Genomic DNA, 18,638 nt, shown 5'->3' with positions numbered 1-18,638 from the left:
TTGCAGGGTGATGCGCTGTGGCTGGATCCCAAGGGTTAAGGGTGGAAATACTATTCCCTCTGGTTGAGTTTATGGTGTGTTGTGATGGTGTTTAATGTTGGTGTCTTTAGGGACTGTCTGCGTTTTAGCTGTTTGAGATGATGCAGTGGAAGGGTGATTGGGGGTGGTAGGGTGGGAGAGATAAAGTGCGAGCCTGTGTATCTGTTGGGGTCTTGGTTGGTTGGGGGTACCCGTCCTCTAGTTCCAATGGGCTATATTTGGATGCGTCTGTAGATGCTGTATATAGCAGTGTGTTGCTTTGGAGATGTTAATCTTAATTGTAGGCGTTCTGGCTGGTTGTGTCAAGCTGTTGGTGAGGGAGAATGTTTGGGTGTTGCTGGGTCCCTGTTGTCATGGTTATTTAAGCTACTCCACGTTTGATTGGTTTGGCTGGGGTTCTGTGAGTCAGAATCACATTGTGATGAAGTAGGAGAGATACAGTACAGAGTGTGGTTGGGATGAATAGACAAAAGTTGTATGAGAGATCTATGTGTGCTGTGTTTCCATAATGCTCTTATGTGGTTTGGTTTGGTTTAGGCTGATATGTCTGATGTTTGGTGTGGTGTGGTGGAGAGTGGTGTGGTTGTTGCTGGTTTCTAATCCTTCAAATTATTGAAGCGATGTTGAAGTCTATGTTAAGGCCTTTTGGTTCTAATGTTTTCAGTGTGTATATCCATTTAAGCTCTTCGCGGTCAAGTGTTTTCCCGAAGTCCCCCCCCCCCTCCAGTTTGGTGTTAATTTTGTGATTATGCAGAATTCCAGGTCTTGGGGGTCTTGTGCGTGTGTCTGTTTGAAATGCGCAGAAAGGCTATGTTGTTCATAGCCTTTACGGATGTTCCTGATGTGCTCTGCCAGGCGGGTTTTGAAGGGTCTGATGGTGCGGCCTACATATTGTAGACCGCATGTGCATGTTATAAGGTATATGATGCCTTTAGTATGGCATGTGACTTCTTGTTTTATGGTAAAGGTTTCTTTTGTGTTTGTGGATGTGAAGGTTTTTGTGGTTTTATGCTTTTTACTGTTTTGTGTTTTGCATCCTATGCATACTCCACAACGGTGGAATCCGTTTGTGTTTATTGGATTGTCCAGTTTGCTCTGTCTGGTTTCTTTTGGTGGTATGTGGTTTCTCACTAGCTGTTGTTTTATGTCAGGTGCTCGTCTGTAGACTATTTTGGGTTGTGGTGGTAGTATGTCCGCTAAGGTTTCGTCCTGTAGTAAGATATTCCAGTTTTTGGTGACCATTTTTTTGATTTGTTGAGCTGAGTCACTGAATTGTGTGATGAAATAAATGTCGTTATTTGGTTTGTCCGATGTTCTGGGTTTTGTTTTTAGAAGGTCATTTCTGTCTCTTTGTTCTGCTCTTTGGTATGCGTCGTTGATTAGTTGTGTGTCATATTTTTTGTCTAGGAATTGTGTTTTGAGTGCTTCGCTTTGTGTTTTAAATGTGGTTATGTCAGTACAGTTTCGTCGGAGTCTCGTGAATTGTCCTAGGGGTATACTTTTTATCCAGTTGTTGTGATGTCCGCTGTCAGATGATATGTAACTGTTGACGTCCACTTTTTTATGGTAAGTCTTGGTTTCTATTTTTTGTTGTTTGATGTGTATGTCCAGATCCAAAAATTCGACTTGTGTTTTACTGTATGTGGTTGTGAATACGATGTTTTTGTTGTTTGAATTTATGTATGTGATGAAGTCTGTCAGTGTTTTTTCGGTGCCTTGCCAGATGAACAGGATGTCATCTATGTACCTTCGCCAGAGGACCAAATTCGCCCCAAAGTCATGCCCATTCCAGATGGATTCCTCCTCCCACTTGCTCATGAATAAATTAGCATAACTTGGGGCGAATTTGGTCCCCATAGCGGTCCCTGTGTGCTGCAGGTAAAAACTGTGATCGAACCATACGTAGTTATGGGTAAGAATGAAATTGATGGCCTTTATTATGAAGTCTCTCTGTTCCGGTTTTATGGTGTGGTCTGTTGTGAGGAAGTGTTCGGCGCTCGCTGTTCCTTGTGTGTGATCAATGATGGTGTATAGGGCTGTTACGTCACTTGTGACCAACCACATGTCCTCCTTCCAGTTGATGTTCTGTAATGTCTGTAGTGTATGTGTTGTGTCCCTTAGGTGAGATGGTTGTGTGCTGACTATGGGTTGTAGGTAGTGGTCAATATACTGGGATAGGTTTGAGGTGAGGGAGTCAATTCCGGAGATGATGGGTCTTCCTGGTGGTTGTGTTTGGTGCTTGTGTATTTTCGGTAGGTGGTAGAATACCGGCACTACCGGATGTTGCGGGTTCAGGAAGTCGTACTCGTGTTTGGTGACTATTCCTAACGCCAGACCTTCGTTTAATAATATCTGTAACTCTTGTTTGAATTGTTTGGTCGGGTCTGTTCTTAGTTTTGTGTAGGTGTTTGTATCTCCTAGGATTCTATGTGCTTCTGCTGTGTATGTTGATTTGTCCAATAGGACTATCCCTCCACCCTTATCCGCTGGTTTTATGATCAGTTCTTTGTTGACACAGTTTTTACCTGCAGCACACAGGGACCGCTATGGGGACCAAATTCGCCCCAAGTTATGCTAATTTATTCATGAGCAAGTGGGAGGAGGAATCCATCTGGAATGGGCATGACTTTGGGGCGAATTTGGTCCTCTGGCGAAGGTACATAGATGACATCCTGTTCATCTGGCAAGGCACCGAAAAAACACTGACAGACTTCATCACATACATAAATTCAAACAACAAAAACATCGTATTCACAACCACATACAGTAAAACACAAGTCGAATTTTTGGATCTGGACATACACATCAAACAACAAAAAATAGAAACCAAGACTTACCATAAAAAAGTGGACGTCAACAGTTACATATCATCTGACAGCGGACATCACAACAACTGGATAAAAAGTATACCCCTAGGACAATTCACGAGACTCCGACGAAACTGTACTGACATAACCACATTTAAAACACAAAGCGAAGCACTCAAAACACAATTCCTAGACAAAAAATATGACACACAACTAATCAACGACGCATACCAAAGAGCAGAACAAAGAGACAGAAATGACCTTCTAAAAACAAAACCCAGAACATCGGACAAACCAAATAACGACATTTATTTCATCACACAATTCAGTGACTCAGCTCAACAAATCAAAAAAATGGTCACCAAAAACTGGAATATCTTACTACAGGACGAAACCTTAGCGGACATACTACCACCACAACCCAAAATAGTCTACAGACGAGCACCTGACATAAAACAACAGCTAGTGAGAAACCACATACCACCAAAAGAAACCAGACAGAGCAAACTGGACAATCCAATAAACACAAACGGATTCCACCGTTGTGGAGTATGCATAGGATGCAAAACACAAAACAGTAAAAAGCATAAAACCACAAAAACCTTCACATCCACAAACACAAAAGAAACCTTTACCATAAAACAAGAAGTCACATGCCATACTAAAGGCATCATATACCTTATAACATGCACATGCGGTCTACAATATGTAGGCCGCACCATCAGACCCTTCAAAACCCGCCTGGCAGAGCACATCAGGAACATCCGTAAAGGCTATGAACAACATAGCCTTTCTGCGCATTTCAAACAGACACACGCACAAGACCCCCAAGACCTGGAATTCTGCATAATCACAAAATTAACACCAAACTGGAGGGGGGGGGGGACTTCGGGAAAACACTTGACCGCGAAGAGCTTAAATGGATATACACACTGAAAACATTAGAACCAAAAGGCCTTAACATAGACTTCAACATCGCTTCAATAATTTGAAGGATTAGAAACCAGCAACAACCACACCACTCTCCACCACACCACACCAAACATCAGACATATCAGCCTAAACCAAACCAAACCACATAAGAGCATTATGGAAACACAGCACACATAGATCTCTCATACAACTTTTGTCTATTCATCCCAACCACACTCTGTACTGTATCTCTCCTACTTCATCACAATGTGATTCTGACTCACAGAACCCCAGCCAAACCAATCAAACGTGGAGTAGCTTAAATAACCATGACAACAGGGACCCAGCAACACCCAAACATTCTCCCTCACCAACAGCTTGACACAACCAGCCAGAACGCCTACAATTAAGATTAACATCTCCAAAGCAACACACTGCTATATACAGCATCTACAGACGCATCCAAATATAGCCCATTGGAACTAGAGGACGGGTACCCCCAACCAACCAAGACCCCAACAGATACACAGGCTCGCACTTTATCTCTCCCACCCTACCACCCCCAATCACCCTTCCACTGCATCATCTCAAACAGCTAAAACGCAGACAGTCCCTAAAGACACCAACATTAAACACCATCACAACACACCATAAACTCAACCAGAGGGAATAGTATTTCCACCCTTAACCCTTGGGATCCGGCCACAGCGCATCACCCTGCAAGCCCCAGCAATTCAATCTATTACACAATGCACCACAGGTGCAACCCATGAAAGGACAGCAGGGAAACACCCCACGAACGTACTTGCACCTATCAGAGAAGACATATCTGCATAATACCTCCCTCTGAAACATAGGACCAATACAATCGCGGGAAAAGCAACCAATCAATGGCAACCAGAGCCTTAAAACCCAGAACAGTAAACCACAGACATTATCCTTGAAAAAGGCCTACTGGCCGAAACGCGTTGGACACAAGGCACCCAGCACCCACATCAAGAATCCTTCCTGCAATTAAGAACCACGGCGAAGTCTCCTCCGGCGGGAGTCGAGCGCACCGGCATCGTCTGACGTCACTCCGGGGATCAACGCTGATCTCGCGAGATCCGAGACCCGGAAGTCGCGTCCAGACTGACGCCAGTGGAACCGGGCAGGTGCACAGCAACGGGGACCCGAGCGCTGCGGCTGCAGCGTCACCCCAGACTCGCGGACAGGCTCCCCCATCCAGCGCGGCTGCGCTCACAGAGGGGTAGAGCCAGACTCAGCAGGAGCACGGAAGGACATTCCGGCCGCAGGACACACAGGGTAAGAAGCGAGCAAGCGGGACGCCGCACCTCGCTGAATCCCAATACGTACCCCGCACTCCTGCACACCTTAAGCAATTGTCGTTACATCTGCGAACTTAAGCACATTTGTGCCAGACTTTATCACCACAACCCAGTGAACTGTCGCTATTTGACTGCCCAAAGAGACATAAGCCCAGTTGAGCTTATGGTATAAAGGGGTCCGTTGACACCCTCATTCCCCTCGGGGCTCTTAAAAAGTGACAGAAGGACTGGTTTTCACCTGGAGGAAAGACTTTCCAGTCACGACTGGAAACAGCCTTTTCCCACCACGCATGCCATTATTTACAGTGATATCTGCACATTTCCAATACAAAATAAAAACATTTATCTTACAAAACACCTCTCCTCATTATTATACCATCACACGTAGAGGCAGCGCTTCAGCCCAACCCTTCTTTGTTTCCTCTGCATGCCTAGACCTACTAAACATGCTAGAGACCTGCTACTATGAAAAGAGTATCACAGACTGTAACAATTATAGCAAATGCCCGCTACAGATCTTTCGTTCACCAGCATGGATACATGGCTTACAGATGGGATAATAAGTATACCTTTTATTGTCCATTCATTGCAAGAAGAAAGCTACAACTAATTAGACTGCCTTTTTTTCTACACAATTACTATGTAACTGATTTATGACACAGAGGAAAAGTCTTTTTACCCAATGGTATATTAAGAACTACAGACTGTACCAACAATGGGGGTCACTCAGACCTGATCGCTGCTCTGTTAAATTGCAATTGCGATCAGCTATACGCCACCCAGTCCGAGAAAAATCCTGCCCTGTGCAAGCCGGTGATTAGCTGCATAATTGCTTAGTATAGGGCACAGGTTATCAAACTCGGTCCTCAGGACCCCACACAATGCATGTATTGCAGGTCTCCTCAAAGAATCACAAGTGAAATACTTAGTTCCACCTGTGGATCTTTTAAAATGTGTCAATGAGTAATGAATGCACCTGTTGGGTGAAATGGAAACCATGAACTGTGTAAGGACCGAGTTTGAGAACCCCTAGTATAGGAAATTAGGTATGTTCATAATAATAAAAAACCGACCCTTATTTTATAATGGGCAAAATAAAGGTGAGATTAGCAATCTATTAAAATACAGTTTATAGCCAATGTAGTTCAATTTAAACAGCAAGCTTGTATACAGGCTATTGCCTGCATAAAAGCAGCTGCAAATCTACAGAAAAGAACATAAAATAAATCTATTGCAAATATCAGTGGTGAGTGAATAGTAGAGCAGTGCTCAGCTCACGTGAGGCTAATGGGCTATGACCCATTCCCTGCTGTCGTGCGCCATCCTCTTACTACGGATAAATCAATGCAGCAAGGGCGCATAAGGACATACGCTCAGTTTTGTCCCTTTCAATTCAACATCTTTCTTTGCTTCAATTCGAACATAAACGTTCTTTGATTTCACAGGTTTTGTCCATTTAAATCGAGAAGCTAAAATAATTAATTCCAACAGATTAATTTTAATTGGAGATGGATGAGCCTGAGGGATCCATCTGTCTTGGTCATGACTGATACTATGGTAATATAATACCCATCTCTCAATTGCTTCTTGATCACTATTGCTATCTGGCTCTCCTGAACAGGCCGCGGACTGTATTTTACAAGATGCCTTGAGTGCCATCATTTCATATTGTCAGCAACAAAAACATGACAATCTAGTTTACATAATGAGAGAAGTGTATTCATGTGGCCCTCCAGAAGTTATGAAACTACATGTTCTAACACGCATTGCCACATTTGTCAGGACATGCTGGGACATGTAGTTCCACAACATCTGGAGGGCTACAGATTGAAGATCCATACTGTAGACATAATGCTTCAACGACCACTGACAAGTAATGGGGTGTTGTTCCTGGCCTATAAACATTTTCAAGTCCTTCTTGATCATTCTACATCTCAAGGGGTCTTGCTGTATGGATCTCACAGCTATCAGGCATCCCAGACAAATAATTTGTTGCAGGCTCATCCTAGATCCTGCCAATTACTCTCGCCTAATATGTACACTGAGATGTTCATTACCATTCAACACAGGTCATATTTATCTCTATATACAAGTTTCCACATCGGGCTCTCAACAACTCAAACCTGCTTTAAATGTGGTTTGCCTCAAGCTGACCCACTCCAAGGTCTATGGTCCTGCCTATTAGTTATTGACAGAAGCATTCTTTTCTGCATAGTAGGAACTATTTTTCTTTTTGCTTATTGTTGCCCATGGTTTTTGGATGCCAATGCATCATATCAATTAATGTACAATTTTTCCTGGAATATTTTTGCATTACCCGCAAATGTGTTACTCGATAACTTTTTGTGTTTTTGTATGATATTTTATTGTGTTTCTACCATTGCAATGCATCACTCTTTGCTTTAATCAAAATATTAAAAAAAAAACTAGATAAACTGATGTGGACATTTGGAAGTCTAGGGATTAGAGAAGGTGCACTGAAGGACCACTGATGGTCACGTGGTTGCCGGTCCTGATATACTCTGGTCCAGCTGCCACACAAAGGGGATCACCAGGACAAAATGTTAACATTTCATCATTGTCCACATAATGAATGCCGACATGGTCAACATCGACATTATGATGATTGACAACATTATGCAACCCCAAGCATTATGTCTTACTATGTGCAAAAGGGCTTTGGCTGCAGTAGTATAAGCAACACAGGGTAATTATAGCAAATACCCATCGGCAAAGCTTCTGCTAGTAAAATCATAATGGAGATAGGGAGCCCAACACTGCTACTCTCCCTACGGCTACAAAACATATTCAATAGGTATAGCCCCTATTCATTTTATGGCAAACTCATAATTCCTTTGATTCTACGCTATGGCCCTTATTCTGGTCTGATCACTCCCCTGCGTGTTCTTACAGGGGAGCGATGTTTAGCTACTGCGCATGCGCATAACATTTCTGCGCATGTGCAGCCTCTTTGTGTGAGTGGACGCTGCGAATTGATTACTCGCTGGCCTGTTTGAACGTAGTGGAGCGGTCGCGGGCTGTCGGCCAGGGGAACGCCCAGCGTTTCCATGAAAATGCTGGGCGTTCTCATGGAAATGCGCCGGTGACATGGGTGCCGGAGGTAGGCAGCTATTATCACCGGATGGCAGCTTTCTGCCCTCTTCCCGTACAGGGGCGCCGCTGATCTAAGACACCAGAGAGTGTCTTAGATCTGCGAACGCTAGAGAAGTCATTCAATGGTCGGCGACCATCGAATGATTTCTGTCCCATACACAAGCCGTGAATGGATGCAAAACATCCAATCACATGCATGCGGGTGAAATCTGTGTGCGGGCGGTATTTAGATGACCCACAAAGATGCAAAATTCACAGCTTTACGGGTCGATCAGAATGAGGGCCTACCTATTCAGGAAATTTGTTGAATAATAATATAATTAAAACAAATATTTTTAATACGAGACTAGAACATCAATGTGCTTTTTCACTAAAGAGAACAAAAGAAACTGTACATGAAAATACAGTATGCTTTTTGCTTTGTTTGCATAAGTTGACTTACAACATGCGTTGTTTTATTTTGTTTTTCGGTCGGCCAATGGGTTTCGCATATCGCCTTTTGATCTGTGCAGCTTTCTCCTGGAGGATCTTACGGCCCCTTTTCTTTGGCCGGCAGACCTGACAAATCCACATGCCTATCACAGACAGAATTAGATTACCAAGTCATACTGCATGATGGAAATGCTTCCTACCCTACCTGGATAAGTACCATTAAAATGGTTTATTACATTAATGAAAATGTGTTAAAATGTAGGAATTTTATTATTACCAGTTACTATAAACTAAATATACAATATTAAGCACATCTGTCCAAGCTAATTGACAAAATTTCCAGGCAGCTAGCAGGGACATCCATGAAGCCTGGTGTGTGGCACAGAGCAGGCTGAGTTTAGTGTGGTGAGGCCAGGTTTAGTCTAGAACAGCAATGATTTCAAAACAGGGTGTTACAGACCAATAATGCCCTGGCTAAATTAAGCACCATGGTAAAGCCTAATAGCAGCCTATGGGCAAAATGCACTAAGCTTCAGAAGTGGTAAAATGTAGAGTGATAAACAACCAGCCAATCAGCTCCTACCTGTCATGTCACAGACTGTGTTTGAAAAAAATGTCAGGTAAGAGCTGATTGCCTGGCTGTTCATAACCCTCCATTTTATCACTTTTGAAGCTTACTCCAGCTGTACCTATGTTACTATGATAAACATAAAATAAATGAATATAGTTCTTAGTAAATAAAAAACACTCAATCAGAAACTCCGTAACTCTTTACTCTGTAAAGTGAGCCTCTGAGCCAGAATTTTTATCAACCCTTCTGTGCCTGGTTTGGACCTGGTACTGACTACTGTATCTTATAAATGTTGCAAATCTGCTCCTTTATTTTGGAGGGGGGGGGGGGGGATCAAATGGAAATAAAAAGGGAGTTTGATACCTTTTGGCATCCGGGCCAGAGGTGGGTCACAACACTCCATGTGGAATCCCCGATCACAAGAGTCGCAAAAAAGCATATTATCCTGAAAAAGACCATACGCCAGAATAAGCACCTTCCCAATTTCAGTGGGTGATTATAAAGAAAAAAGCTGACCAAATAATAAGTATGGATCACTCACTGCATTTTTGCCCTGGATCCTACAGGCACTGCAGGTTTTGCATTCGATGCACTGCCACCTCAATGCCTTTACATTGGAGGTGAGCTCTGGGCAGAACTTGAGACATGACGGATGGCCTGCAAAATAAGAACATGCAGCAGGATGATTATTATAAGGAGCATATGCTGATGTATATTTTTTACTTGCTTGAGGCATGAAAGACATGTATGTCATAGTAAAGGTCACAATAGCGTCAAAATATATATATATATATATATATATATATATATATAAAAATAAATATTATACACACATATATATACTCAATATCTACCTTCAATACATCGTAACCATTAAAGCTCATGCAATTGGAAAAAGTTTATTTAGAACGTGTATCAAGAATAAAAAAAAGAGGAGACATTACTCAGCAGTTAGGCACAAACACTGAAGTTCAAAGAATAATAACATAATAGATAAACGTGAGACAATTATGAATTTACCACTTGCCTGGCATAGTCTCGTACGATGCCACCTGTCAGAAAGCCCACTGTGTGGCGGCAGGTATAGAATCAGATTGCCGGTTCCTCTGCTTCTTAGTCCCCCTCCCCCCCCCCCCACTGCCTGCCCTGCTCCCGAACACTGCTGACAGCTCCTCCTAGAGAGATGTTTAAAAAAACCAGCCCTCACCTTCCCCAGAGGCTGTAGTGAGGATCAGGTGCTGGGAAAACTGAAGCCATGATGGTCAAGAGGTTCTGAACATTGTTGTCTGTACGAATGTTTATTATTGTTCTTTCTTTTTTTTTTTTTATAAAATTGTATTGCATATACTTTAAATAAATGTGATCTTAATTCAATCATTAGCAAAACTTTACTTTCTGAGTGTTTAAAAACCTCAAATGACTTTTGTATAGATCATATAAAAACAATACTGGATATCTCCAGAGACTGCTGGGAAGTGAATGGCTGCAATAAATAGGTGTCTCAAATGAGCTTGGTGGTCTCAGCGGAGCAGCAGAAAATCTTTGTAGAACTCTAGATAGAGCCTCAGGGGACACATACACTTATGGAGGACTAATACACTGGAAGGAAGTGTCCCTGACTTCAGCAAGACACTACATTTTTATAGTTATATCTTGGGTCAGGTCTGTTAGACACCTCCTGTAACGAGAGCAGTCACATGGAAGTGATTAGAGCGAGGTGCAGTGACTTACTCTGAAGCCGCTTCTAAACACAGCAAAATACGTGGGACATCAGAGGAGCTAATTAAAGATAATTTGATCTTAATGAGGCGGTGCGAGGATCAGCTGCTAATGCTGACGGAAGCTGATCCATGAAAGTCGTGTGGAGTTCTGTCTCGGGAGGGGAGGCAAAAGAGCAGGTTCTGGGACTCATACCTTATATCTTAACTCTTGAGCTCTTAGAACATTTGGGACCTACTACAGAGAGGCTAATGGCTTCCAACGCACCAAGGAGACATTGATCCAAATTAGTATTTAACAGCTCTTGGCCAGCTTATCCCGGGCTCTGGTAATAAACAGATGTGCACCAAGGGTTTCACTGGAACCAATTACCTTAACCGGTTAATGCAGCTAAAATGGGTGGTAAATACTGAAGAAATGTCTCCATGATGTTTTGGGCGTTGTTAGGTCTGTGGACTAGGCATAAAAATTAACACATTCATATCCAAAAAAAACATCAAAGTCTACAATGTTATCCACTTGTAGCAGAATGCTTAAGCAGCTAATTCCCTAGAAACCTGTTGCTGCATAGGTTTAACACTACATCTCCTTCCTTACTAGGCAAGTCGTAAGTTCAACTGGAGACCACAGCACCGATACATTAAGGTGGCAGAAATATTCCTTAGATTCTGGTTTATACGGTGATATGATAATATTGCACAATGGAAGCATATTTCTTTGCCAGCTTGTCATGATGCCATATTTGCCCATACTATGGAACTTATTTTGATTGACTCACAAGACTGCAAAATTTGCAGACTGGCACGTCTATCAGAAGCCACCCGCAGTGCCGGCCACCACCCCCCCCCCCCTCCCCCACATGCAAATGGGTGATTTACATAATCATCCATTCGCAGGCAGGGAGAAATCATTCGATGGCCGGCGACCATCGAATGATTTCTCTAGCGCTCGCAGTTCAGAGACACCTATATGGTGACTACACTGCGGGCGCCCTGTGCGAGGACAGGGAGGGCAGCTGACATCCACTGCCCGCCCCCCGCACCACAGCCTCATTACCATGAGAACGCCCAGCGCTCTCATGGGAATGCCCATGAAACGCTGGGCGTTCCCATATGGTAATGGGGCTGTCCAGCACCCCCGGCCCTTCTCCGTCCCCTGTCCGATGTGTAGGGTGCGTGCTCCCAGGGAACAGAATGTTCCCGTGGGTGCACGCACCCTGCATCTGCACATGCGCAGAGATGCGTCTGCACATGCGCACACCATCGGTCCTCCGTGCAAACGCATGGAGGAACGAATAAATTAGAATAAGGTCCTATATGTATAAAGAGGACATCCCCATAATAAAAATGGAAAGCAGCCAGGCACTGCGTACAGACCTCCATGCATTTCTTTTTTACCGTATGATTGAAATGTGTGTTTATGTTTTTGGAAACTAGAAAGAACTATCTTTTCAGGCTGTATTAATCAGTATATTGGTTTCGAGACACAGCTAACTCACTGTTTGCGAAAGGAAGCACTTCTTACATTGGATAAAACTGGTGAAACCCCATTTTCACTTATAGTCAATTAGATCCTAAACTGCCCCCACTTACCGCTGCTCCCACAGTCCGCACACGAGATCAGCTCTTCTGGTTTCTTTTCTCGGTTGGATTCCTTTGTCCCAAGACAAAAACTACAGATGGGAATGGGATCCGCTCGAGGCTGCAGGATAGAATGTGCATAACAATGATTAGTCCGGATTATGGGACAACGATATTTTATGCTGATTACATAGTAGATAAAAGCCAGAAAAAGAATTAGTAGTGTAGGCAAGGAGCAGCTGCTCAGCAGTCATCCCAATATCTCCAAATTAAGCAATTATAAACACAAGCTTCTAAAGACCCAGAGTGAATACTGTATTCTAAAAAGCAGTATTAATGGTGATGTTATCTTTCTGGACTTACACAAGATGGAGTGTCCAGGATCAATATCTTACCACTGGTGTTATTAAGGGTGTAAACAAATGGCAGTATGTGGCACTGTAAAGCAGTTCTCAGTGAAGTGTTTAGCTTACATCTCATTCACGTTATATAAATGGTCCACTGAGAGGTGCTGCAGATTCTGTAAAGACCACTTATATGTCATATACCCCTTTTACACCAGAGTTTGGACCCGGGATATTGCCGCTCCAGTCCGGGGCAGGGCATGGTGTAAATGGGCTTAAAAAAAATAACACGGGTACTGTTCCCCGGGAATCTGACCCGGCAAATGTTCAGGGTCGGACACGGGGCTTATCCGGGGCTCAGGGTAGTGTAAATGGCCATTATCCGGGTTATTTGGTGGGTAGAGGGGCGCAAAGAGCTGATTGGTGCTTCTGCAGCTCTGGCAGATGATGTCATCTGCTGGAGACCCGCACAGGGCACATGTAGCAGCGCAGCAGCAGCGTTACCACGCTCTGTGCTGCAAGCACACTCCACACTGTGTTTACAGCCTCATCTGCTGCAGCACACACTGGCTGTCACGCAGTGTGTTCCACTTTGGCTGACCCCAAACCTGATCTGCACCATCATGTCTGCAACTGCAACACAGCTACTCCGTCTGCCATTTTTGCTGCAATGCCCTTTTCCCTTTCTTGTGACCTCATCTCAAACAGCCCAAAGGTCCATTTTTAATGACACCAGCAAGGAAAGACAGGGCTGATCCGTTTTCAGTGTGAAAGGGCCTTACCCGGGAATAACCCGGATTGAAGTGCAGTGTAAATGGGGTCTGAGGCAGGGCATGCCCTGGCAATTTCCCGTGTTCGATTTCCCGGGTCCTATCCGGTATTCTGGTGTAAAAGTGGTATAATAAAGTGATCTTGGGGCTAAAACCTGGAACAGTTAACGCTTTCATTGCATCTCAACAAAATTAGGGCATTTCCGACCCACAACAGTCTTTAATATATTAAATAAATTGTTCCATATTAATGGGGAAAAATATGAGATGGGACTCGATGTGCAACTGCCAAAATTTGGTCCTCACAGTGCCTGATACTAAACCTAAGCTAGAGTAGGTTGAACTCGATGGACTAACGTCTTTTTTCAACCTTAATTACTATGTATGTTACTATGTTTCACAGAAAAAAACCTGTGAAATTAACAGAATTTAGGGTAGGGAATGAGTAAGGTAAGGTAGTGAGCACGATAAGAAACAATGGGGTAGATGTATGAAGCAGTGATAAGGGAGCAGAAGTGATAAAGTGCATGGCTGTTAAGTCATAGGCTGGGTTTAAATAGGAGCTGATTGGCCGGTGATAAATTACCAGGCACTGTATCACTTCTCCCTTATCACTGCTTCATAAATCTACCCCAATGTTACATATCAGATCTCTAATCTGATTAAACCCCAGCAACTAAAAATGGTTCAAGGACCACATCCACATCCCCACTATCCATGCACTTGTTCTTAAACCTATCATCATTATCTGCAGACTGTGCACGGGCCCTGTTCTTGGTGCAAGAGATGTGTCCACATTCAGACAAATTGCTGCGGGCACACAAGCACAGCCCGTAATTGCGCTTACACATACTCTCGGAACTTAAGTAGTTTACACATGGTGCAATTAATTTTCTATTCAATTGGGATTGAATTGCACATTGCCGTATACATATTATGTGCAGGCAGTCTTGGATCAGGTGTTAGTCTTGCCTGCACAGTCTATTTTTTTCTATTACATTTCAATGCCGTAGATCGGAATCCAAAGCGGCTGAAAGGTATTTGAATTCGATTTGTCATATATAAGCAAAATCGAATAGAAAAATAGTCCAAATCAAACCATGTGTAGCCCAGTTAGCATACAATTATACCCATTCAGCTGCAAGTGATGTGCATACACTTTGGAAATCATCAGTACAGGGGTACTGCCTCTGGAGCATGTGCAGTGCTAAAAACCATAGGATCACTCCTTAGGATGGACTTACTGTATACGCAACTCTGAATTGGCCACTATGTATAGCGTAAAACCATTAATTGGTCAGGAACCAAACTTTGTGGCCATTTATCAAACAATCTAATCGTTAAAGAAAGGACTAACACAAAAAATGTAAAAAGGAAAAACATTTAAGTATTAATTGTGTGTTTCAGTATAGTGAGTAAACGGATGCGCGGTGTATAAATTACAGTTATTGCATACAGGGATACACAGCCACTTATATACAAGAGGTCCATCTCATGCAGAGAGTCCACACCTGCACAAGGCTTGTGCAAGTTTCCATGCTGCGCCTAAAGACACTCCCAGTGATAGTTCAGTGTGCGGTAACTGGATGTGGACTTCTGGTCCTTGAATATTTGGACACACTCTAGCCCATACACCTACTTGTATAGCAGACATGCTCAGCTCTAGCACATACACCTATTTGTAGAGCAGACATGCTCACCTCTAGCGCACGCACCTATTTGTAGAGCAGACATGCTCACCTCTAGCGCACGCACCTATTTGTAGAGCAGACATGCTCAGCTGTACCACATATACCTATTTTTACAGCAGACATGCTCACTCCTTAGCACATACACCTACTTGTAGAGTAGATATGCTCAGCTGTACCATACAACTATTTGTACAGCAGACATGCTCACCTCTTAGCACATACGCCTATTTATAGAGCAGACATGCTCAGCTCTACCACATACACCTATTTGTAGAGCAGACATGCTCATCTCTTAGCACATACACCTATTTGTACAGCAGACATGCTCTGCTCTACCACATACACCTACTTGCACAGCAGACTTGCTCACCTCTAGCACATACACCTCTTTGTAGAGCAGACGTGCTCACCTCTAGCACATACTGTACACCTCTGTATAGCAGACATGCTCACCTCTAGCACATACACCTCTTTGTATAGCAGACATGCTCACCTCTAGCACATACACCTCTTTGTACAGCAGACATGCTCACCTCTAGCACATACACCTCTTAGTACAGCAGACATGCTCACCTCTAGCGCACGCACCTATTTGTATAGCAGACATGCTCACCTCTAGCACATATGCTTCCGAAACACCTGCCAAACTCCCACTTCCTTATGTGCATATAAATATGCAACATATTTCTTTGCGTTAAATAAATCAACATTCCTACATACATTAAATGTTGTACGTTTTACTGACCCAATTTGTCAAGGCAGAAAAGGAGTATCATCATGTATTTCTCCCAGCTGCTATTTTCAGATACAGATGTTAAACACTGCTGCCAATCTGTCTGCAAATTATCACACCAAGTTCTTGTGTTACAAAATATTACAAACACTGGAAGGGTCAGTGCCTTAATGAGAGATATCAAATCCCCCCCTAAGCACAACACCCCTGTGACAGAGTGGGTCTCTCCCACAGGTTGAGGAAAGGGTTAATCACCTGCAGCTCAGGGAGGAACCACACCTTTTCCTTAATTAAGACCAGCTTAGGTATAAAAACCAGGCCAGATGAGTTAGTGGGTAATGTGTGGGAGAGACTCCACATTTAGCAGTGATCTCTGTCCTGGAGGAATCAGCATACTGATACTGCTGGTAATACTCTGCCTGTTTGCACTGCTATCTACAAGTAAGCTGAACTGTTCTATTTTAACTGTGAATGGTATCCTATGTAAGAAGCTATTACAGTGGCTCATACTTTCCTACCTGACCCTCTCCATGCGGGAGAAATTGCTCTGTTCCTGGACTTCCCTGGTAATGTATGATTGCCATCACCTGTGGGGAGCTAGGTAAAGGTGTTTCACCACAAGTGATGGCAATCATACATTACCAGGGAAGTCCAGAAACAGATCTGGGGTAGATTTATTAAGCTTGGTGAAGTGATAAACGGTCTCGTTTTTATCACCGGGCCAATAAGCTCCTACCTGTCATTTTTCAAACCAAGCTTGTAGCTTCACAGGTAGGAGCTGATTGGCTGGTGATAAAAACTAGACAGTTTATCACTTCACTGAGCTTAATAAATCTACCCCAGAGCATTTTCACCCGCATGGAGAGGGTCAGGTAGGCAAGTATGCAGTGGCTATGCCTGTCAGCTGGAAATAAAGATTACTTGTTTGCAATACCTCTGCCTCCCATTGGTCATCTGAAACTTACCCACTACAGTCCCCACAAGTGACCTACTTCCTACATACACATATTAAGTGTTAAAAGGGATCAATCCCATAATTATATTTATTTCTATAGAGCAAACATTCAGCAGCACTGTAAAGAGAAAAATAATATATTAATTTACAACAGTAAGAGCTAGCAATCTAATCTACCCACCACAGACATACCTACATAACTTTAAATGATTTGAAGAAACCTGACTGCCCATAAGAAATTTCAGTCATGGAGCTACACTTAACACTGAATTGAAATCTAAGATCACAATAGACATTCAGAGGAATATGTACTAACAGCTGCAATAGTCTCCACAAGGATTGTAATGATTATATTGCTGCCATTTAATATTACATAACCCTTCAAAAAGGTCATGCTGTATACTCCTCCAAATCCTCCATGGTGTGCTGGCAGTCTACTGTGTGAACCTGCAGCAACATAGTGGGTACACGCTAGACAATGTGTTCCACTGGATCAGATGACCTAGTCTATAGTGTACATATCATTAGATATACAAGTGTTGACTTTCAAATTAATCCGCAGAATCCTCTAGTGCGTCCTAGATGCATCACAATGTGAGTTAAGGCACTTTTATAAGTAAAATATGTAAGAGAGACAGCCAGGCATCAGGTCATATGGCGTATTGAGGCTAATTGTATGAGGACACATCTATAAGTACAACACATTGATTAGTCCTCCAGACTGGACAATCAGCTAAGTTGACCAAGAGCAATCCATCCATTACATTACTGTTATGGACACTTTCTGCAGGGCGTTTCCATAAAGAACTGAAACTTTATCAGCATATGTGCAGGTTGAATTAACTCCGGTGTACCCCACTCAAGTACTTATTGCCATGTGTGTGTATACAACATGGTAGAACAGGACAAATATTTAGCATTTTATTATGCACCACCATATTTTTTATCCAATCTATTTTCTCCAGATATACAAAGGAAACATAAGCATCTCTTGTCTCATCTCATCTCTGTGTATTGAGCAGTAGACCTTTGACTTGAAGGGTTTACTAATCCACATAGAGGAGTCCCTGTTCCTGGGTGACCCAAGTGGGCTCACTTTTGGGGCATAGGGTTGCCTCTTGCCATACACAACTACTTGCTACTTAACCTCTTATGACTCAGTAGTAGGAGTTAGGTCTTTACCACCACAAAGCTCCTACACAGGCATCAGGGACTACGCATTGCTGCTGCAGCACCTTCTTGATGGGAACAGGTATATTCCACACTGGTCACTTGCTGTAGTAGCAATCAGTGGGAGAGTTTAGGAACACTGGGCTCTATCTCAGGGCAGCTAGAATGGATGAGCATGTGGCACATATAGTCTAGTAACAAGACACAGATGCAGGTGTCTTTGAAACAAATGTTTATTAGCTCTAATAAAATGTCCTTGAAAAAATGTCAGTCAGTTGAATGTACCAGGTATATTCCAGCACATGTGAGATATTCACGTCACATGTTGCACACATCATGATGTTCAAGATGGGCTCATAAGAGCATCTTTCTATATAGTTAACACATTAACAAGGAGTAAACCAGACCCCAGTGTTGGCCATAGCATCCTCATCTCCATCTAGATTGATCATTTATTTAATTTGGTTTTATGG

General features: G+C 43.0%; 1 protein-coding gene across 4 annotated transcripts in view; it reads right to left on the bottom strand.

Moving 5' to 3' along the window:
• KAT6B (lysine acetyltransferase 6B) overlaps positions 1–18,638 on the bottom strand; it is a 133,948-nt gene that overhangs the window by 49,273 nt on the left and 66,037 nt on the right. For all 4 annotated transcript variants that reach the window (XM_083146209.1, XM_083146211.1, XM_083146213.1 and 1 more), the window contains 4 exons: positions 12,515–12,623; positions 9,745–9,860; positions 9,567–9,648; positions 8,643–8,775 (listed from right to left, as the gene is read on the bottom strand). In XM_083146209.1, the coding sequence (XP_083002335.1) occupies positions 8,643–8,775; positions 9,567–9,648; positions 9,745–9,860; positions 12,515–12,623 (440 nt within the window). The remainder of the gene's footprint in view (positions 1–8,642; positions 8,776–9,566; positions 9,649–9,744; positions 9,861–12,514; positions 12,624–18,638) is intronic.

This window comes from Crinia signifera, chromosome 6, assembly GCF_055691185.1.
Source record: "Crinia signifera chromosome 6, ASM5569118v1, whole genome shotgun sequence".
Lineage (NCBI taxonomy): Eukaryota > Metazoa > Chordata > Amphibia > Anura > Myobatrachidae > Crinia > Crinia signifera.
Note: the sequence above shows the minus strand (reverse complement) of the source record. Positions and strands in the feature narration are given on the sequence as shown.